Genomic DNA, 23863 nt, shown 5'->3' with positions numbered 1-23863 from the left:
AATGCATCCGATCGGAAACAAAATTCTGATAATTCATGTTTGGTAGGTCCTTCACGCATTGTAATATGTATTGTGGGGGGGGCGCATTTTGGGGGGGGCCCCTAGGGGCCCGATAGTCTACTTTGACCTATGGCTACGAAATTCGGTACACATGTATAAGTAACCAAGACGAGCAAAAAACTCTATTGAGAACCTGTTACCATGGCAACGGGGTGTCCGCCATCATGGCGTTTATGCCCTTTTTATCACTTTAAGCGCATCGTATTTGAACGAACTAGTCTGAGGGGATTCATGCTATTGGCTCCACATTCGCCATGGAGCTTCCTGACAAGATGGGGACCAAAAGTTATTCAAATCTTTTTGATAGGAGAAAGCGTGTTACCATGGCAACCCATGGAAAAAAGCGTTCTCGCCATGAAACACGGTTCACTCATATCTTCGCAGAAATACATCCGATCGGAACCAAAACTAAAATAATTCATGTTTGTTAGGTCCTTCATGCATTGTAATATGTATTGTGGGGGGTGCGCATTCTGGGGGGGGCCCCTAGGGGCCCGATCGTCTACTTTGACCTAGGGCTACGAAATTCGGTACACATGTATAAGTAACCAAGACGAGCAAAAAACTCTATTGAGAACCTGTTACCATGGCAACGGGGTGGCCGCCATCTTGGCGTTTATGCCCTTTTTATCACTTTAAGCGCATCGTATTTGAACGAACTAGTCTGAGGGGATTCATGCTATTGGCTCCACATTCGCCATGGAGCTTCGTGACAAGATGGGGACCAAAAGTTATTCAAATCTTTCTGATAGGAGAAAGCGTGTTACCGTGGCAACCCATGGAAAACAGCGTTCTCGCCATGAAACACGGTTTGCTTATATCTCTGCAGAAATGCATCCGATCGGAACCAAAATTCTGATAATTGATATTTTGAGGGTCCTTAACGCATTGTAATATGTATTGTGGGGGGGCACATTTTGGGGGGCGGCCCATAGGGGCCCGATCGTCTACTTTGAGCTAGGGCTACGAAATTTGGCACACATGTGTATCAACCCAAGACAAGCAAAAAACTCAATTTACAACCTGTTACTATGGCAACGGAGTGTCCGCCATCTTGGAAAAAACCCTTCTCGCCATGAAACACGGTTTGCTTATATCTTTGCACTAATTCACACGATGTGCACCAAAACTGTAAATATTCCACTTTGGTAGGTCCTTAACACATTATAGAATGTATTGTGGGGGGGCACTCTTTGGGGGGGGCCCTCAGGGGCCCGATCGTCTACTTTCACCTATGGCTACGAAATTCGGCACACATGTGTAACAACCCAAGGGGAGTAAAAAAGTGCATTGACCACCTGTTACCATGGCAACGGGGTGTCCGCCATCTTGGCGTTTACGCCCATTTAGCACTGTATGTGCATTGTTTTTGAACAAACCACTTTTGGATTCGTGCCTTTTACTTCACATCCACCCGGAAGCTTTGTGGCGAGTTCGGGTGGAGGGTTCGGCATGAGGCGAGGACCCGATGGATGCCGCTTGCGGCTTTAATTAGGGTCCGAGCCATACGAAGTATGGCAGGGCCCTATTGTTATTGTAATGTTTATTATTATTATTATTCTCGTTCTAAGCACAACTCACTCAATTTTGACCCCCTTAGACCCCGTGAAAAGTTGCGAAACTTGGCACACACCTCACGTCCGGTGAAAATTTCGATAATTTGGCGTTTGTATGTACGCCAATGCAAAAATGCCTAGACAGCGCCCCCTAGAAACGCCAAAAATGGCATCTAGAATGGGGAAAAAAATTTTTAGTTTGACGTAGGACGACGAAATTCGGTACACATGTCAATCACATCAAGACAAGTAAAAAACTCATTGAAACGCCTGTTGTCATGGCAACGGGCTGTCCGCCATCTTGGCGTTTGCGGCCATTTTTTGGCCCGTTTTTGTCAATTTGGGCGCATCGTATTTGAACGAACTAGTCTGAGGGGATTCATGCTATTGGCTCCACATTCGCCATGGAGCTTCGTGACAAGATGGGGACAAAAAGTTATTCAAATCTTTTTGATAGGAGAAAGCGTGTTACCGTGGCAACCCATGGAAAAAAGCGTTCTCGCCATGAAACACGGTTCACTCATATCTTCGCAGAAATGCATCCGATCGGAACCAAAATTCTGATAATTCATGTTTGGTAGGTCCTTCACGCATTGTAATATGTATTGTGGGGGGGGCACATTTTGGGGGGGGCCCCGAGGGGCCCGATCGTCTACTTTGACCTATGGCTACGAAATTCGGTACACATGTATAAGTAACCAAGACGAGCAAAAAACTCTATTGAGAACCTGTTACCATGGCAACGGGGTGTCCGCCATCTTGGCATTTATGCCCTTTTTATCACTTTAAGCGCATCGTATTTGAACGAACTAGTCTGAGGGGATTCAGGCTATTGGCTCCACATTCGCAATGGAGCTTCGTGACAAGATGGGGACCAAAAGTTATTCAAATCTTTCTGATAGGAGAAAGCGTGTTACCGTGGCAACCCATGGAAAAAAGCGTTTTCGCCATGAAACACGGTTTGCTTATATTTCTGCAGAAATACATCCGATCGGAACCAAAATTCCAATAATTCATATTTGGTAGGTCCTTAACGTGTTGTAATATGTATTGTGGGGGGGGCACATTTTGGGGGGGCCCTTAGGGGCCCGATAGTCTACTTTGAGCTAGGGCTACGAAATTCGGCACACATGTGTATCAACCAGAGACAAGCATAAAACTCAATTAAGAGCCTGTTACCATGGCACTGGAGTGTCCGCCATCTTGGAAAAAAGCCTTCTCGCCATGAAACACGGTTTGCTTATATCTTTGCACAAATTCATGCGATGTGCACCAAAATTTTAACTATTCATATTTGGTAGGTCCTTAACACATTATAGAATGTATTGTGGGGGGGGCACTTTTTGGGGGGGCCCTCAGGGGCCCGATTGTTTACTTTCATCTTAGGCTACGAAATTCGGCACACATGTGTAACAACCCAAGGCGAGTAAAAAAGTGCATTGACCACCTGTTACCATGGCAACATGGTGTCCGCCATCTTGGCGTTTATGCCTATTTATTACTGAATGTGCATTATTTTTTAACAAACTAGTTTTGGATTCATGCCTTTTACTTCACATCTACCCGGAAGCTTTGTGGTGAGTTCGGGTGGAGGGTTCGGCATGAGGCGAGGACCCGATGGATGCCGCTTGCGGCTTTAATTATTATTATTATTATTTTTGTCAGCACAACTCGGCCATTTTTGACCCCCTTAGGCCCCGTGAAAAGTTGCCAAAATTGGCACACACCTCAGTCCCGGTGAAAATAGCAATATTCTGGGGTCCGCGTGCACGCCAATGCAAAAATGCCTCGACGGCGCCCCCTAGAAACGCCAACAATGGCCTCCAGAATGGGGTCAAAAAAATTTAGTTTGACGTAGGACGACGAAATTCGGTACACATGTCTATCACATGAAGACAAGTCAAAAAGTCATTGAAACGCCTGTTGTCATGGCAACGGGCTGTCCGCCATCTTGGCGTTTGCGGCCATTTTTTTGCCCGTTTTTGTCAATTTGGGCGCATCGCATTTGAACGAACTAGTCTGAGGGGATTCATGCTATTGGCTCCACATTCGCCGTGGAGCTTCGTGACAAGATGGAGACCAAAAGTTATTCAAATCTTTTTGATAAGAGAAAGCGTGTTACCGTGGCAACCCATGGAAAAAAGCGTTCTCGCCATGAAACACGGTTCACTCATATCTTCGCAGAAATACATCCGATCGGAACCAAAATGCCAATAATTCATGTTTGGTAGGTCCTTCACGCATTGTAATATGTATTGTGGGGGGGGCGCATTTTGGGGGGGGCCCCGAGGGGCCCGATAGTCTACTTTGACCTATGGCCACGAAATTCGGTACACATGTATAAGTAACCAAGACGAGCAAAAAACTCTATTGAGAACCTGTTACCATGGCAACGGGGTGTCCGCCATCTTGGCGTTTATGCCCTTTTTATCACTTTAAGCGCATCGTATTTGAACGAACTAGTCTGAGGGGATTCAGGCTATTGGCTCCACATTCGCCATGGAGCTTCGTGACAAGATGGGGACCAAAAGTTATTCAAATCTTTCTGATAGGAGAAAGCGTGTTACCGTGGCAACCCATGGAAAACAGCGTTCTCGCCATGAAACACGGTTTGCTTATATTTCTGCAGAAATACATCCGATCGGAACCAAAATTCCAATAATTCATATTTGGTAGGTCCTTAACGTGTTGTAATATGTATTGTGGGGGGGGCACATTTTGGGGGGGCCCCTAGGGGCCCGATCGTCTACTTTGAGCTAGGGCTACGAAATTCGGCACACATGTGTATCAACCCGAGACAAGCATAAAACTCAATTAAGAGCCTGTTACCATGGCACTGGAGTGTCCGCCATCTTGGAAAAAAGCCTTCTCGCCATGAAACACGGTTTGCTTATATCTTTGCACAAATTCATGCGATGTGCACCAAAATTTTAACTATTCATATTTGGTAGGTCCTTAACACATTATAGAATGTATTGTGGGGGGGGCACTTTTTGGGGGGGCCCTCAGGGGCCCGATTGTCTACTTTCATCTTAGGCTACGAAATTCGGCACACATGTGTAACAACCCAAGGCGAGTAAAAAAGTGCATTGACCACCTGTTACCATGGCAACATGGTGTCCGCCATCTTGGCGTTTATGCCTATTTATTACTGAATGTGCATTATTTTTTAACAAACTAGTTTTGGATTCATGCCTTTTACTTCACATCTACCCGGAAGCTTTGTGGTGAGTTCCAGTGGAGGGTTCGGCATGAGGCGAGGACCCGATGGATGCCGCTTGCGGCTTTAATTATTATTATTATTCTTCTCAGCACAACTCACTCAATTTTGACCCCCTTAGACCCCGTGAAAAGTTGCGAAACTTGGCACACACCTCAGTCCCGGCGAAAATAGCGATATTCTGGGGTCCGCGTGCACGCCAATGTAAAAATGCCTCGACGGCGCCCCCTAGAAACGCCAAAAATGGCCTCTAGAATGGGGAAAAAATTTTTTAGTTTGACGTAGGGCGACGAAATTCGGTACACATGTCTATCACATGAAGACAAGTAAAAAAGTCATTGAAACGCCTGTTGTCATGGCAACGGGCTTTCCGCCATCTTGGCGTTTGCGGCCATTTTTTTGCCCGTTTTTGTCAATTTGGGCGCATCGCATTTGAACGAACTAGTCTGAGGCGATTCATGCTATTGGCTCCACATTCGCCATGGAGCTTCGTGACAAGATGGGGACCAAAAGTTATTCAAATCTTTTTGATAGGAGAAAGCGTGTTACCGTGGCAACCCATGGAAAAAAGCGATCTCGCCATGAAACACGGTTCACTCATATCTTCGCAGAAATACATCCGATCGGAACCAAAATTAAAATAATTCATATTTGGTAGGTCCTTCACGCATTGTAATATGTATTGTGGGGGGGGCGCATTTTGGGGGGGCCCCTAGGGGCCCGATAGTCTACTTTGAGCTAGGGCTACGAAATTCGGTACACATGTATAAGTAACCAAGACGAGCAAAAAACTCTATTGAGAACCTGTTACCATGGCAACGGGGTTTCCGCCATCTTGGCGTTTATGCCCTTTTTATCACTTTAAGCGCATCGTATTTGAACGAACTAGTCTGAGGGGATTCATGCTATTGGCTCCACATTCACCATGGAGCTTCGTGACAAGATGGGGACCAAAAGTTATTCAATTCTTTCTGATCGGAGAAAGCGTGTTACCGTGGCAACCCATGGAAAAAAGCGTTCTCGCCATGAATCACGGTTTGCTTATATCTCTGCAGAAATGCATCCGATCGGAACCAAAATTCCAATAATTCATATTTGGCAGGTCCTTAACGCATTGTAATATGTATTGTGGGGGGGGCACATTTTGGGGGGGGCCCCTAGGGGCCCGATCGTCTACTTTGAGCTAGGGCTGCGAAATTCGGCACACATGTGTATCAACCCAAGACAAGCAAAAAACTTCATTGTGCAGCCGTTACCATGGCAACGGGCTGTCCGCCATCTTGGCGTTTGCGGCCATTTTTTGGCCCCGTTTTTGTCAATTTGGGCGCATCGTATTTGAACGAACTAGTCTGAGGGGATTCATGCTATTGGCTCCACATTCGCCATGGAGCTTCGTGACAAGATGGGGACAAAAATTTATTCAAATCTTTTTGATAGGAGAAACCGTGTTACCGTGGCAACCCATGGAAAAAAGCGTTCTCGCCATGAAACACGGTTCACTCATATCTTCGCAGAAATGCATCCGATCGAAACCAAAATTCTGATAATTCATGTTTGGTAGGTCCTTCACGCATTGTAATATGTATTGTGGGGGGGGCGCATTTTGGGGGGGGGCCCCGAGGGGCCCGATAGTCTACTTTGACCTATGGCTACGAAATTCGGTACACATGTATAAGTAACCAAGACGAGCAAAAAACTCTATTGAGAACCTGTTACCATGGCAACGGGGTGTCCGCCATCTTGGCGTTTATGCCCTTTTTATCACTTTAAGCGCATCGTATTTCAACGAACTAGTCTGAGGGGATTCAGGCTATTGGCTCCACATTCGCCATGGAGCTTCGTGACAAGATGGGGACCAAAAGTTATTCAAATCTTTCTGATAGGAGAAAGCGTGTTACCGTGGCAACCCATGGAAAACAGCGTTCTCGCCATGAAACACGGTTTGCTTATATTTCTGCAGAAATACATCCGATCGGAACCAAAATTCCAATAATTCATATTTGGTAGGTCCTTAACGTGTTGTAATATGTATTGTGGGGGGGGGCACATTTTGGGGGGGCCCTTAGGGGCCCGATAGTCTACTTTGAGCTAGGGCTACGAAATTCGGCACACATGTGTATCAACCAGAGACAAGCATAAAACTCAATTAAGAGCCTGTTACCATGGCACTGGAGTGTCCGCCATCTTGGAAAAAAGCCTTCTCGCCATGAAACACGGTTTGCTTATATCTTTGCACAAATTCATGCGATGTGCACCAAAATTTTAACTATTCATATTTGGTAGGTCCTTAACACATTATAGAATGTATTGTGGGGGGGGCACTTTTTGGGGGGGCCCTCAGGGGCCCGATTGTCTACTTTCATCTTAGGCTACGAAATTCGGCACACATGTGTAACAACCCAAGGCGAGTAAAAAAAGTGCATTGACCACCTGTTACCATGGCAACATGGTGTCCGCCATCTTGGCGTTTATGCCTATTTATTACTGAATGTGCATTATTTTTTAACAAACTAGTTTTGGATTCATGCCTTTTACTTCACATCTACCCGGAAGCTTTGTGGTGAGTTCGGGTGGAGGGTTCGGCATGAGGCGAGGACCCGATGGATGCCGCTTGCGGCTTTAATTATTATTATTATTATTTTTTTCCTCAGCACAACTCACTCAATTTTGACCCCCTTAGACCTGGTGAAAAGTTGCGAAACTTGGCACACACCTCAGTCCCGGCGAAAATAGCGATATTCTGGGGTCCATGTGCACGCCAATGTAAAAATGCCTCGACGGCGCCCCCTAGAAACGCCAAAGATGGAAAATAAAATGGGGTGTCAAAAGTCTACTTTCACGTAGGACAACGAAATTCGGTACACATGTCTACCACCTCAAGACGACCAAAAAAGTCAATCGTAGACCTGGCGTCATGGCAACGGGATGTCAGCCATCTTGGCGTTTGCGGCCATTTTTTTGCCCGTTTTTGTCAATTTGGGCGCATCGCATTTGAACGAACTAGTCTGAGGCGATTCATGCTATTGGCTCCACATTCGCCATGGAGCTTCGTGACAAGATGGGGACCAAAAGTTATTCAAATCTTTTTGATAGGTGAAAGCGTGTTACCGTGGCAACCCATGGAAAAAAGCGATCTCGCCATGAAACACGGTTCACTCATATCTTCGCAGAAATACATCCGATCGGAACCAAAATTAAAATAATTCATATTTGGTAGGTCCTTCACGCATTGTAATATATATTGTGGGGGGGGCGCATTTTGGGGGGGCCCCTAGGGGCCCGATCGTCTACTTTGAGCTAGGGCTACGAAATTCGGTACACATGTATAAGTAACCAAGACGAGCAAAAAACTCTATTGAGAACCTGTTACCATGGCAACGGGGTGGCCGCCATCTTGGCGTTTATGCCCTTTTTATCACTTTAAGCGCATCGTATTTGAACGAACTAGTCTGAGGGGATTCATGCTATTGGCTCCACATTCCCCATGGAGCTTCGTGACAAGATGGGGACAAAAAGTTATTCAAATCTTTCTGATAGGAGAAAGCGTGTTACCGTGGCAACCCATGGAAAAACGCGTTCTCGCCATGAAACACGGTTTGCTTATATCTCTGCCAAAATGCATCCGATTGGAACCACAATTCCAATAATTCATATTTGGCAGCTCCTTAACGCGTTGTAATATGTATTGTGGGGGGGGCACATTTTGGGGGCGGCCCCTAGGGGCCCGATCGTCTACTTTGAGCTAGGGCTACGAAATTCGGCACACATGTGTATCAACCCAAGACAAGCAAAAAACTTCATTGTGCAGCCGTTACCATGGCAACGGGGTATCCGCCATCTTGGAAAAAAAACCTTCTCGCCATGAAACACGGTTTGCTTATATCTTTGCACAAATTCATACGATGTGCACCAAAACTGTAACTATTCATATTTGGTAGGTCCTTAACACATTATAGAATGTATTGTGGGGGGGACACTTTTTGGGGGGGCCCCTAGGGGCCCGATCGTCTACTTTCATCTCGGGCTACGAAATTCGGCACACATGTGTATCATCCCAAGACAAGCTAAAAAGTCAATGAAACACATGTTGCCATGGTAACGGGCTGTCCGCCATCTTGGCGTTTACACATTCTTTTCTCAATATGTGAATTGTATTTCTCTATTAAAATGAACTGGCTGTGCGGGTCCTTCACATGTAGCATTAGGAGAACCAGGACTCGGGTGGAGGGTTCGGCATGAGGCGAGGACCCGATGGATGCCGCTTGCGGCTTTAATTATTATTCTCCTCGTTCTGAGCACAACTCACTCAATTTTGACCCCCTTAGACCCCGTGAAAAGTTGCGAAACTTGGCACACACCTCAGTCCCGGCGAAAATAGCGATATTCTGGGGTCTGCGTGCACGCCAATGTAAAAATGCCTCGACTGCGCCCCCTAGAAACGCCAAAAATGGCCTCTAGAATGGGGAAAAAAAATTTTAGTTTGACGTAGGACGACGAAATTCGGTACACATGTCTATCACATGAAGACAAGTAAAAAAGTCATTGAAACGCCTGTTGTCATGGCAACGGGCTTTCCGCCATCTTGGCGTTTGCGGCCATTTTTTGGCCCGTTTTTGTCAATTTGGGCGCATCGCATTTGAACGAACTAGTCTGAGGGGATTCATGCTATTGGCTCCACGTTCGCCATGGAGCTTCGTGACAAGATGGGGACCAAAAGTTATTCAAATCTTTTTGATAGGCGAAAGCGTGTTACCGTGGCAACCCATGGAAAAAAGCGATCTCGCCATGAAACACGGTTCACTCATATCTTCGCAGAAATACATCCGATCGGAACCAAAATTAAAATAATTTATATTTGGTAGGTCCTTCATGCATTGCAATATGTATTGTGGGGGGGGCGCATTTTGGGGGGGCCCCTAGGGGCCCGATAGTCTACTTTGACCTAGGGCTACGAAATTAGGTACACATGTATAAGTAACCAAGACGAGCAAAAAACTCTATTGAGAACCTGTTACCATGGCAACGGGGTGTCCGCCATCTTGGCGTTTATGCCCTTTTTATCACTTTAAGCGCATCGTATTTGAACGAACTAGTCTGAGGGGATTCATACTATTGGCTCCACATTCCCCATGGAGCTTCGTGACAAGATGGGGACAAAAAGTTATTCAAATCTTTATGATAGGAGAAAGCATGTTACCGTGGCAACCCATGGAAAACAGAGTTCTCGCCATGAAACACGGTTTGCTTATATCTCTGCCAAAATGCATCCGATCGGAACCTAAATTCCAATAATTCATATTTGGCAGGTCCTTAACGCATTGTAATATGTATTGTGGGGGGGGGCACATTTTAGGGGGGGCCCCTAGGGGCCCGATCGTCTACTTTGACCTAGGGCTACGAAATTCGGCACACATGTGTATCAACCCAAGACAAGCAAAAAACTTCATTGTGCAGCCGTTACCATGGCAACAGGGTGTCCGCCATCTTGCAAAAAAACCTTCTCGCCATCAAACACGGTTTGCCTATATCTTTGCACAAATTCATACGATGTGCACCAAAACGGTAACTATTCATATTTGGTAGGTCCTTAACACATTATAGAATGTATTGTGGGGGAGACACTTTTTGGGGGGGCCCCAAGGGGCCCGATCGTCTACTTTCATCTCGGGCTACGAAATTCGGCACACATGTGTATCATCCCAAGACAAGCTAAAAAGTCAATGAAACACATGTTGCCATGGTAACGGGCTGTCCGCCATCTTGGCGTTTACACACATTCTTTTCTCAATATGTGAATTGTATTTCTCTATTAAAAGGAACTGGCTGTGCGGGTCCGTCACATTTAGCATTAGGAGAACCAGGACTCGGGTGGAGGGTTCGGCATGAGGCGAGGACCCGATGGATGCCGCTTGCGGCTTTAATTAGGGTCCGAGCCATACGAAGTATGGCAAGGCCCTATTGTTTTCCAAATGTTTATTATTATTCTCCTAAGCACAACTCACTCAATTTTGACCCCCTTAGACCCCGTGAAAAGTTGCGAAACTTGGCACACACCTCACGTCCGGTGAAAATTTCGATAATTTGGCGTTTGTATGCACGCCAATGAAAAAATGCCTCGACAGCGCCCCCTAGAAACGCCAAAAATGGACTCTAGAATGGGGAAAAAAAATTTTAGTTTGACGTAGGACGACGAAATTCGGTACACATGTCTATCACATCAAGACAAGTAAAAAAGTCATTGAAACGCCTGTTGTCATGGCAACGGGCTTTCCGCCATCTTGGCGTTTGCGGCCATTTTTTGGCCCGTTTTTGTCAATTTGGGCGCATCGCATTTGAACGAACTAGTCTGAGGCGATTCATGCTATTGGCTCCACATTCGCCATGGAGCTTCGTGACGAGATGGGGACCAAAAGTTATTCAAATCTTTTTGATAGGTGAAAGCGTGTTACCGTGGCAACCCATGGAAAAAAGCGATCTCGCCATGAAGCACGGTTCACTCATATCTTCGCAGAAATACATCCGATCGCAACCAAAATTAAAATAATTCATGTTTGGTAGGTCCTTCACGCATTGTAATATGTATTGTGGGGGGGGCACATTTTGGGGGGGGCCCCTAGGGGCCCGTTAGTCTACTTTGACCTAGGGCTACGAAATTCGGCACACATGTATAAGTAACCAAGACGAGCAAAAAACTCTATTGAGAACCTGTTACCATGGCAACGGGGTGGCCGCCATCTTGGCGTTTATGCTCTTTTTATCAATTTGGGCGCATCGCATTTGAACGAACTAGTCTGAGGGGATTCATGCTATTGGCTCCACGTTCGCCATGGAGCTTCGTGACAAGATGGGGACCAAAAGTTATTCAAATCTTTCCGATAGGAGAAAGCATGTTACCGTGGCAACCCATGGAAAAAAGCGATCTCGCCATGAAACACGGTTTGCTTATATCTCTGCAGAAGTGCATCCGATTGGAACCAGAATTCCAATAATTCATATTTGGTAGGTCCTTAAAGCATTGTAATGTGTATTGTGGGGGGGTGCACATTTTGGGGGGGCCCCTAGGGGCCCGATCATCTACTTTGAGCTAGGGCTACGAAATTCGGCACACATGTGTATCAACCCTACACAAGCAAAAAACTATATTAAGCACCTGTTACCATGGCAACGGAGTGTCCGCCATCTTGGAAAAAAAACCTTCTCGCCATGAAACACGGTTTGCTTATATCTTTGCACAAATTCATGCGATGTGCACCAAAACTTTAACTATTCATATTTGTGAGGTCCTTAACACATTATAGAATGTATTGTGGGGGGGGGGCACTTTTTGGGGGGGCCCCTAGGGGCCCGATCGTCTACTTTGAGCTATGGCTACGAAATTCGGCACACATGTATAAGTAACCAAGACGAGCAAAAAACTCTATTAAGAACCTGTTACCACGGATACAGGGTGTCCGCCATCTTGGCGTTTATGCCCTTTTTATCACTTTAAGCGCATCGTATTTGAACGAACTAGTCTGAGGGGATTCAGGCTATTGGCTCCACATTCGCCATGGAGCTTCGTGACAAGATGGGGACCAAAAGTTATTCAAATCTTTCTGATAGGAGAAAGCGTGTTAACGTGGCAACCCATGTAAAACTGCGTTCTCGCCATGAAACACGGTTTGCTTATATCTCTGCAGAAATACATCCGATCGGAACCAAAATTAAAATAATTCATATTTGGTAGGTCCTTCACGCATTGTAATATGTATTGTGGGGGGAGTGCATTTTGTGGGGGGCCCCTAGGGGCCCCTATCGTCTACTTTGACCTAGGGCTATGAAATTTGGTACACATGTATAAGTAACCAAGACGAGCAAAAAAAGTCAATTAAGAACCTGTTACCATGGCAACGGTGTGTCCGCCATCTTGGCGTTTGTGCCCTTTTGATCACTTTAAGTGCATCATATTTGAACAAACTAGTCTGAGGGAATTCATGCGATTGACTCCATGCTCAGCAAGGAGCTTCGTTACAAGATGGGGAACAAAAGTTAGTGAAATCTTTCCAACAGGACAGAACGTGTCACTGTGGCAACCCATGGAAAAATGTGTTCTCGCCATGAAAGACGGTTTGCTTATATCTCTGCAAAAATGCATGCGATCTGCACCAAAAATGTAAACTTTCATATTTGGTAGGTCCTTAACACATTGGAACATGCATTGTGGAGGGGGGGGGGGGGGGGTCCCCGAGGGTCCGGAACAACTACTTTGACAGAGGGCTATGAAATTTGGCACACATGTATTAACCCAAGACAAGCAAAAAAAAAACTCAATTAAGCACCTGTTACCAGTACAACGGGTTGTCCGCCATCTTACCATTTATGCACTTTTTATCACTTGAAGCGCATTGTATTTGAACGAAGTAGTCTGAGGAGCTTCATGCGACTCGTGTCTACTTTTACGTAGGAAATTCAAATTCCGCACAGATAATAACTCACATGGAGTATAAAAGTCCATTACGCACCTGTTGGAATGGCAACAGGGTGTCCGCCATCCTGCCGTTTTAAAGCTTTTTTTTTTTCCCCCACTTATTGCACACTGTACCTAAACAATTTTGTGGGAATTTATGCGACTGACTCCAAATTTGGAAGTAAGCTTAGTGACAAGATCAAAAGTTGTTCTAATCTTTCTAATAGGAGAAACGGTGTTACCATGGCAACCAATGAAACAAAGCCTTCTCTCCATGCAAAACAGTTTACTCACATCTCTGCAGAAATACATGTGATCTGCACCAATATTTACAGCATTTATATTTGTTAGGCCCATGACACATTACACTATGCACTGTGGGGGCTGCTTATAGGGGGGGTCATGTGGGTCCCCAAATCTCCACTTTGATGGGGGAAAATGAAATTTGCCACACGTATAACACAAGAACAGCAAAAGTAGTCCATAAAGTCCATTACCATGGCAACAGATTGTCTGCCATCTTGGATTTTGTGTCCATTTGTTTACTGAATGCATATTGTGTTTAAAGAAAATTGATTGACTGACTGATTGGGATTCCTGCAGATGACAGCAGGGAGCTTTGTCACACGATGGGGATCAAAAGTTATTCCAATCTTTCCAATAGGAATGGCAACCCACAGAAAAACAGTCCTCTCTCATAAAGTAAAATTCACCCATATATACACTAAAATTGGCAGCATTTATTTTCCTTTTTGCTTCCAACCACATTATACTCTGCCTAAATAGGCACGATATGGTCGGCGGGGGGCCATAGTGCTAACCAAAATGCCAGTATGTAATCAAAAAGGTTAGCTGGCTACAATAACACAACCATTATTACTAAGCAGATCATGTTAGCAAGTATATCACCATGTTGTATTTTTGATGTCTTCTGAATTTCTTCCATTTTGTTTTATAAAGTCTTTTAGCATAAAACATGCATTTTGTGAATACAAAATAATTTTACATAAATTCATGGAAAATGCTTTGCAGCAATAAATAACATGACCTCCTTTGTCAGCTGTACATTCTTCCTTGGGGTTCACAGTGCTCCTGCACCTACCTTTATTTCTGCACACTTCACACTCACCATGACTCTGATAAAATGCTGTGTATTTCAAGTTTTTACAATTGAGTGCAAATGCTCAGAAAACTGTGTGTGCCCTAACCAATGACAAATATTTTCAATGACTAAATATTTACTTCAGACTTTTGTTAGAAAATAAATAGCAAAAAATTGGTTTATTATAATCCGTTTTGACCATAACATTCATGTGTTTATAGTAAACCAGTTCACCAATTACAACAGATACATCATATCTATACAATATTTTTTTCTCATTTGCATTATTTTTTTGTACCATGACCGACAAAAACTCCAAAGACATGCTGTATAACTTAAAAAGGAATTTATTCATATGGCAACAAATTAGAACTCAAGTTCATTAAAAAATGCTATGTATAGACTATTATCTAAACTCCACTGTTGCTACAATTCTACAGTTTATTTTTACCACTATACACAGGATATGTAATGGGTTAAAAAAATAAGAAAGGGAAAAATTAGGGAAAATAATACAAAAGACTGTCTTCCAATTCATCTTGGTGAACACCTTCTTGCCAACTGCTACAAGCCAAAGTCTCCTAGGGAAATGACAAAAAAAATGTATGAGTGTGTGCATATGTAAATGTACATATGCCCCGCACGCATACACACACATGCATATTGCAAGCATCAATCACATGAAAGATACATAATTGCATCAGGCAATGTTTTATTCTAGACATCACTTCTCTACTCAATATAGTAACACTATAAAATACAGTTTTGGATTACTATAACACAAGCGATACTAATGCTACAGACTGGTCAAGGTCTAACAAGGATACAGCGACTGTGCCTCTGTAATAACCGTAAATACACAGTGCAACTATTAAATATGAAGCCTCAGGTTACAGCTTTTTTCATGCTCTTCACAGGCCTAATGAGGATCAGGACCACCAACAGAGCTCAGTGTAACTTTGTTCATCATTGGCTTCTGTTAGCTAAAGATAAACTACTAATATAAACCAGATATAAAAACACTCAAGAATATTTTTTTTAAACCAAGACTTACTGAAGTGTGTCACGAGTCTAATTGTGTGAAAAAGTAACTGTATAGGATAATGAATACTTACATTTACTTGTGTACCTACCTTGGCTGCAGTTACCTGTTCACTTAATTATCTCTGTAATTACACTTAAACACAACAGTTACATACAACTAAAATGATCCAATTTAATAAAACCAATAGAAAGAGAGGCATGATCCTAAACAACATCCAACAACCTAACCACACAGCGCAACAAAGCCTGTATCGACAACTTTGCAACTTGGATCGCTACACTACACTAACACTAACAAATTAAAAACCATTTATTTTCTATTCAACCACCAACAAATCTAACTATTTTAACACTTTCACTACTTCCTAGACAGGGAGCACAGAATACCTTGGAACATGGACTAACAGTTGTACACAATATAATGGATACCAAGAGAGGACTAAATTAACTTATTACGCGCAAATGATTTCAAACAGGGAACTCAGGTGAAGAGCAGCACAGCAACTACATGTTAAATATATTGACAGTGGAGAAAACATTTCTTAAGTTAAAAGCATGTGGGCTGCCTTACTTAAAGGAACATATGATGCCCTCATGATCACTAAAATATGTAGGCACCACTACCGCTTCTACTCTATAATTACTATTTTTAACATAAACATGGTCAATTAAGGTGCCTTTCTCTGTTGTGGCTGACGAAACATGTTGTTCATATCCTCTGTCTTTCATTTTCTGACAAATTGTTGAGGACTTCAAAATGTCCTCATTGAAATCACCAAAAACAACTATTGTTCCACTATGTGACTCTAATACATTTAGCAATGCTTCAAAATGTCTGAAAAAGAGAGAAACAGGATATGATGGTGGCCTGTAAATGACTGCTATTAAAATGTTGTATGTGGCACATTTTACAGCTAAACACTCTACATTTAAACCTGCTACTGTGACACTTTCAAATTCTACATTACTGTCACAGTACATACCAACGCCACCACGCTGTTGACTTTTAAGTGAAGTTAACACTGGATTAATGTTTGTGTAGGCTAAACTACGTGGAGCATTACTAAACCTATATCCAGTGATTTCTACAGAATCTAAGCTAACATCAGCAGGTATCCATGTCTCTGTCACAGCAATACAGTTAGGCTGCAAATGCTGTGTACAGTGGGCCAAATCTGAAACATGGCGATTTAAACTCTGAACATTCATTAGAAATACTCTAAAACCATCCTTTTCTACTGTGTGGCTTTCAGATATAAATGGTGGCATATTATTGATGGCCTCTTTAATGCTGTCATTACAATAAACAACTTTTTCTTTAAACTTCTGAATAATCAAACCAGACAAGCTTCTAACTCTACTTAATGCCACATAAGCCTGTCCTGGTGCAAAGATCTTAGCTAAAGAGACGACAGCACTATCTACTGTTAGGCCCTGTACTTTGTGTACAGTACAGGCCCAGGCTAACTTTAATGGAAACTGTCGTCTCATGCCTTTTTTATTGGCTCTCTCTTCCTGAGGTTCAATTGGTACTGAACCTACTAACTCTGCTGATGGATAAGTGGTTTGTTTCTTCGTCTTGATGCCTATCTTCTCATCATCAAATTTAACATAAACTCTGAGAGGAAACTCATTTTTAACAGGCTGTTCAATGTGAATCACTGTGCCACATACACCATTTACTAAACCATCATTTACATCAATGTTCTGAGACAACATGACTCGAGCATTTTTACCCAAATACAACTCCCTTGGTAAACTAGTTTTCTTGGCCCTAACATGATGATCTGACTTTAATTCTAATTTACCAGTTTTTTTATTGTAACCAAAGTCCTGAGCAGTTATAATTATGTAGTCAGGACATATGCTTGTTAACTGTTTCTCATTATATTCATCAACCTGGGAATTTGTAGCAAAAATGTGTAAGGCTGTGCTCTCTTCACCTGTTTCACACTTTTTCAAGATGTTTATATCGCGTGCTAACATCTGTGTGCCTTTTTTATGCGTTCGCATCCTATTTAATAATTGCGCAAACTCTTCATCTTGTTGCCGAACGACTGTTGTTAACTCGACGAGCTGAAATAAACTAGACCACAACGTCATATTTACATCCTGCACATACAACGCTTTTCCCTTTACCGGGGGCAACTGATAAAAATCTCCGACCGCGATAATGCTGACGTTACCGAAAGGGTTATAGTCACCAGTTTGTTTGATTTGTCTCAATCTGCCATGGATATAAGCCAATAGATTATGATTGACCATGGAGATTTCGTCAATTATGACTATCTGCAAATCAGCATATTTAACACGCAAAGAGTTCAGCTTTTCCTCACTCAAAGGTGTGTAAGGAAGGCTGACGTCTTTGCCAATGCCAAATGTACTGTGGATAGTCGCTGCATTTAAATGATAAGCAGCTATTCCTGTAGGAGCCGTTAATAAAACACAAATATTATCTGGCTTCTGACAAGTTGGTGACAATAACCTCATAGCCTCATACTGAATCGCTCTAACTAGGTAGCTCTTTCCGACTCCAGCTCCTCCAGATATAAACACGTGGAGGGGTTCTGGGTTTCTACCATTTACTTTGTCTAAACACCAGTTGCGGATTTTATAAAAGACCGAGAGCTGCTTCTCATTCAGAGATCTAATTAATTCTAGGCCCTCACTTCTACTCATTAGGTTATTAGTTTTTTCTAACTGACACGCCTGATCGTTCCTAAGAGCTAAATCTGGAATGTTGTCGATGGGCTCCTGACCTACTTCTACATCTTCCTCTGGTGCCTGTTCTTTTGCTTTAACTTCTTCTTTACATTCTAAACGCTCTACTTCCTGTTCAGGGCAGAGATTTGCCCAAGCATCTACTGGGCCTTCCTCATTTTCAAGTTTATTCTGTAACTCTTCTAATTCGTCTGAATCTTCTACCTCGAATTTGTTCCTATTCTCATCGACGACAGATTTAACTGTGTGTTCTGATCCATCACTAAAGATCACGGAACCATTTTCATAAAACTGTTCGAACGTCGCACAGTCAGCAGCTTTTAGATCGTCGTCTACGCGGTATGGAAGAAACAACTGTAACTGACTTTTGTAATATAATTCGGGGTTTTTTGTTTTTGAAAAGCGCGCATAACGAACTACAGCGGGTTTTGTTCGTGTTCGTTTTAGAATAAACCCTAACCCCCTTTGCAACTGTATCGCATCCTTTGACTTTTCATTTCCTCTCATAACACGATATTCAGACACGAACGTCGCAATGCACATATCATTAAAAGTGCTATTATTAGGCCTACTTTTATAGCGATCTACGACACTAACCATCCACACGTCGTCTCCAGATAGTCCACTTTCTTGGATTAAACTAATCGGTTTACTCATTTTAACTATTTTGTCCCCTGTTGGTATAAACTCTACTTTACGTGAATTCTCCTTTAAATGCATTCCCGTTAATCTATAAACTGCCTCTTGAGCAGACACGTCACGACTGTTGAGATAAACGCTGCCAATTGTTTTCAGTGCATGTTGAGCATTCACGTTTCCATCTTTTGTCGCTTCTTTATGCGCTTTACTAAGTAACAGTCCTACCTCTTTTTCTGATTTACTGATGTATGAAATAATGTAAACTATAACGGCGTACGCATCGGTTACATATTGAATATCTAAATTTGCATTCCAGCATTTTAAAAGAGACTTGTTATATGGATTTATCCATGCCTCTTTAATGTCTCTTTTATAAATAATTTTGGTTTTGCACATATTCAGTCGCTTGTAACAAATCTCAAATATTTGCTGATTAATATTTAGATGCTGGAACAACTCATCTAGACTATTAAAAGTCTCCTCTTTTACCGCTTTTTTCACTGCCTCCAGAGTTTTTAATGCCAAATCCTTATCTACCTTAAGCAGGTTATAATAGTACTCATTACCACATGTGCACCTTTTTACTTCATATTTTTTATCCGAATCAGAATCTGAATCACTTATTTTCTTTTCTTTTCGTTTCTTGCATTTATCACACTCATTTGGATTCAAATTAACATTAACAACAAATGTCCTACCTGACACTGGTCTGGGGAAATTAAAGCGACATTCAGTGCCACCTTTTTTACAACTTTTTGAATGTCTCTTTGAATGTTGCTGCACAGATGTGACCTTCTCCAATAATGTCTCATCCTGTGCTGGTAGCTCACATGTTACATACTTATCAATAAAAGCTACCACTTCTTCATCTGTGTTTGTATCTATTTTAGGTGCATTTTCTATCCAGAAAAGACAGTGCACATGAGGACTCCCGCGGCATTGAAACTCTACCCGGTAAAAGTAATCAATAATTTTTCCTATTGGATTTGAAGGAGACATAAGGACCTCCTTCAGAAAACAATGCCAGCGGAAATCAAACATTCTGGCGGCAGTGACAGGATTACGTCGCAACAGATCACATCTATCAGTCCACTCCAAGTCTTCTAATGTTTGTGTTCGACCTTCCTGTTTTAAAATCGTTTTAAGAAGGTTTTGCCATCTCAGATCCGCGGAAGAGAATGAACAAAACCACGTTGGAATCCCAAGTTGCCGAACACAGGCCATCAGGTCTTTCTGTACTCCCTGCCAAAAGGCTGGAGTCCCTCTAATAGGCTTAAGAAACCGGAAACCATCATCCACCTCTAACAACTGCTTCAGGGACTCCTCATTTTCTACATTCACCTCACCTCCTTTTCCTTTTCTTAATGCTATGCTAACCTTAGAAACAACTTGCTCTACCTCAGACATGTACTGAGCAAAGAAAATATACTCAATATTCTGCGCAAACCTTCTATCAGCATGTAGAATTCTGTTGTTAAAGTAACGCGACAATGTCACATCATAAGCACGCCTTTCATGATACATATTACGACCACTAGGAAACAACACCGGGAAACACTTTGCTTCATTTTCATGATCCGACAACAACTTAACTGGGTTATTGCCCTCAGCTGGTGCAACATTAACTATACTGTCAAAATACTGATCTAAAACTTCCTGACCAATATCTACAGGCATCAGACACGTGTCTGAAAACATGCAATGTTGCTGCCGATCATGCAGCATGTCCTCATTGTCAGCATCATCTGCAGCACTCTCAACTACTTCCTTCTTTTCCTTTTCTTCATCCTCAAGATGGTCTAAGCTACACAACTCATTCACCCATTCCTCATTAAAATCTATGTCTTTATAAAACTTATTTGATTGCTTTAAAACCCGTAAAGCTTGCCGAATGTGCATCGTATCTACAAACTCATACTCATAATGGCCTTTATAAGTTAACTTGCGTTTTAATTTTACTGCCAATAAAGAGCCCTCCATATTTGAGCGGGGCAACATGTTAGATGTCTGAACTACGTTTGATGGAACGCAGGTTACTGGTCCATGAACTCCATTTTGGCCGCCTTTGGGCAACGCGAGCATTTTCATGAACGGAATATTTAAAGCAATCAAATGTTGTTCTAACCTATTTAAACAAGCTAATTCTGGGGGAACTGGATCTACTGCCAAATTATTTGTTACACTTTCAGCAGGCATTTTGCCATTTGAAATTTTATGGCGACAAGTGTAACAAATCCAAAGATGTCCTCTACTTGAAGTCAGTATCTGACAGGGCTGAACACAATCCTCACTACATTCATGTAAATAGTCAGTTCTAATACACCTATCTGCTAAAGAAGCTATTATCTTAGTCTTGTTATAGGCAGCCTTCCTACAACTCAACACCTGATGGGGAAACAACAGCCTGAAACAGACACAACAGACATACTCTGGACCATCTTCAACTTTGTTTAAAAACCTCTCTGTGAAGAACTCAATATTCTGTGTTTTATCTTTGTCTTTTATTTCTTGCCTCTTTAATTTCACTACTCTTTTAACCATTTCTCTGTGACGCGCATCCTTTGCATATTTTATTTTGCTCTGGTCCTTCACGATTTGTCGGTGACGCGCATCCTTTGCATATTTTATTTTGCTCTGGTCCTTCACGATTTGTCGGTGACGCGCATCCTTTGCATATTTTATTTTGCTTTTTTCCTTCACGTTTTGCCGATGATGCGCATCCTGAGCATATTTTCTTTTCTTTTGGTCCTTCACGTTTTCCCGGTGACGCGCATCAACTGCATATTTTATTTTATTTATATCCTTAATTTGAGTTTTTCTCATTACGTTTCGATATTTTGACATATAGTTCTTTTTGTAACTGGATGTGTCACTTTCAGGTGAAGCCTCTCTACTTAAACCTTTGCCTGACAATCTAGTACGATACGCTTCTGAACAATCTACTTTACAGTACTCATAACAACTTTCTAGTTCAGGTTCTTTAACACAAACTACAGTCTCATAATGATTACCCAGGCAGTTTTCCAAATAAATGGATTTTTCTGACACACTGCTACTGCATCCATACTTTAACCAACGACCACCATAAAATGTAAATACATTAATGCCCAATAAATCTGCTGTCGCTTGGATTTCTAATTCTGTGGCCCAGGTGCTAACGTATTTCATTTTTGATTTGTCTATGTACTCTGCCACAGAGGAATAACCTTCTCTTAGACTAGTTCTATATTGGTAGTCATTTTTTATTAAATGTTTAATAACCGCTCTCCTAATTTTGATGTGATGCTTTTGTGTGCCACTCACTGCCTGAGAAACGGCCCTAAAGTAGCAGCTACCGTCAGCAACTATGTCTCTATTTTGGCACGGAACGCCTAACACGCCGACACGACTAGACGCAGCACTATTTACACTTTCATACTCTATTTTTAATTTGGTACACAAGCTTTGGCAAGTACTTTCACAGAGAGGGTTAAACATAAGCTGTTCATGTTCTTCACTGACTAGCTCCACATCTGAACTAACTAGCTGACTTAAGAAAACCTGTTCCTCAACAGCAAACTCTTCATCTGAAACATGATGACGTTTCTTTGCCACATGTTCAGATGGGCTGGAAAGGTCTGTTTCATCCCAATCTGCTGACACCTGACGTTTTACACCTCGCTTGTCATCATCAGAATCACAACCAAATATGCTACTCGGCACATCGTCAACACACTCCCTGCTAACATCAACACCATTGATCTCAAAAGGCTTGCTACGACCACCTAACATCACTGCCAAACGACTGAAGTGATTAAACACTTCCCTAATGGAACCAAAGTACAAAACTACACTGGTACCATTGACGTCCAACAGGCCAGTAGCACTACGGGAATGAGAGTCTACCACGGCATACCTACCACCAGCAGATATGACAGCACATGTATTTGAACACAAGGTCAAAAGACATGTCTGGTACTGAGATAGCATCCTTTCCAGCCCATTTTCTAAAGTCACATATGCTCCACACTCAATAAACTCTCCCTCAGTCACAGTGACATCCCCACTCAGAGTATCGGGGAACTCAAACTTAAAGTTCTGCCAGTACAAAACCCTCTGTCTCGGCAACTCTGGGACCATCAAAAAGTTTTCTCCTGAAGGGATTATACCACGGTCCTTTAGATCACTATAGAGGTCATCTCCTAACCACAGAGCTAAATCTAAATCTTGTGTCCTCCAATTCATCACACTAGACACCATATGTCTGGCTAAACTGACCAAAGCTATCGCCATGCACTGAACTCCTGGATTCCTAAACTGACCGTGCCCCTGGTGAAATGAACCCCGAACAACATCAGCATTAGCCATACTCACCTCACTTACCTCCACAGTAGCTTCCTCATCTTCATCAGTAGAAGACAACACACCCTGGCTCTGTGATGTCTCAACCTAAGCAAGGAAATCAACAAGCAATGGGCTCAAAACACTGTCATGTGTAATCATAAAATATTTGATGCTAGTCTTTAAGAATAATATTCCTTACCGTCTTCACCTCCACAGTGGTCTCGGACTCCGACGACGACCCCCGGCTGGATGAAGTGTCGGTCTAAAGAGAAACCAAAACAAGTGTATTTTACTTTACATATACCCAAAATAGAAATAAATAAAATACATGAGAAATTTTTTCCCCCCCATACAATACAGAAATATGAACATATACACATATTTATAATTTAAAAAGACCTTTAAACACAAATTAACATTTCTTACCTTCTTCGACTCCACAGTAGCCTTGGAGTCAGACGACATCCCTCGGCTGGATGTCGTCTCGGTCTGGGGATTAAAAAAAAACAACAAAAAAACAACAACTTTATTTTACTACATCGTCACAGGAAAAAGATTCAATACAAAAATTTTCATTGCCAAATCTCCTTACCCTTCGCTTGTCCGGGCGAGTCCTCTTGGACTGGTGTTTCACGCGCCGCCTCTGTCCAAAACACAAAGATTTGCACACCGTGAATTTGATATGGACACTGAACACATTCAGCATTATAGAAGTCTATCGTTAATCAATGACTCTTTCAGAACAAAACATT

The 23863-nt window shown here is 42.5% G+C and overlaps 1 protein-coding gene across 1 annotated transcript in view; it reads right to left on the bottom strand.

Moving 5' to 3' along the window:
* LOC306758431 (uncharacterized protein) overlaps window positions 1-23863 on the bottom strand; it is a gene marked incomplete at both ends in the record, with an annotated part of 65747 nt that overhangs the window by 39391 nt on the left and 2493 nt on the right. The window contains 4 exons of the mRNA XM_079243759.1: window positions 21615-23216; window positions 23311-23373; window positions 23538-23600; window positions 23704-23754. Coding sequence (XP_079099885.1) covers window positions 21615-23216; window positions 23311-23373; window positions 23538-23600; window positions 23704-23754 — 1779 coding nt within the window. The remainder of the gene's footprint in view (window positions 1-21614; window positions 23217-23310; window positions 23374-23537; window positions 23601-23703; window positions 23755-23863) is intronic.

The sequence above is a fragment of the Telmatherina bonti genome (assembly GCF_933228915.1).
Source record: "Telmatherina bonti genome assembly, chromosome: 7".
Classification (NCBI taxonomy): Eukaryota; Metazoa; Chordata; class Actinopteri; order Atheriniformes; family Telmatherinidae; genus Telmatherina; species Telmatherina bonti.
This window is presented reverse-complemented; position numbering and strand designations above follow the sequence as displayed.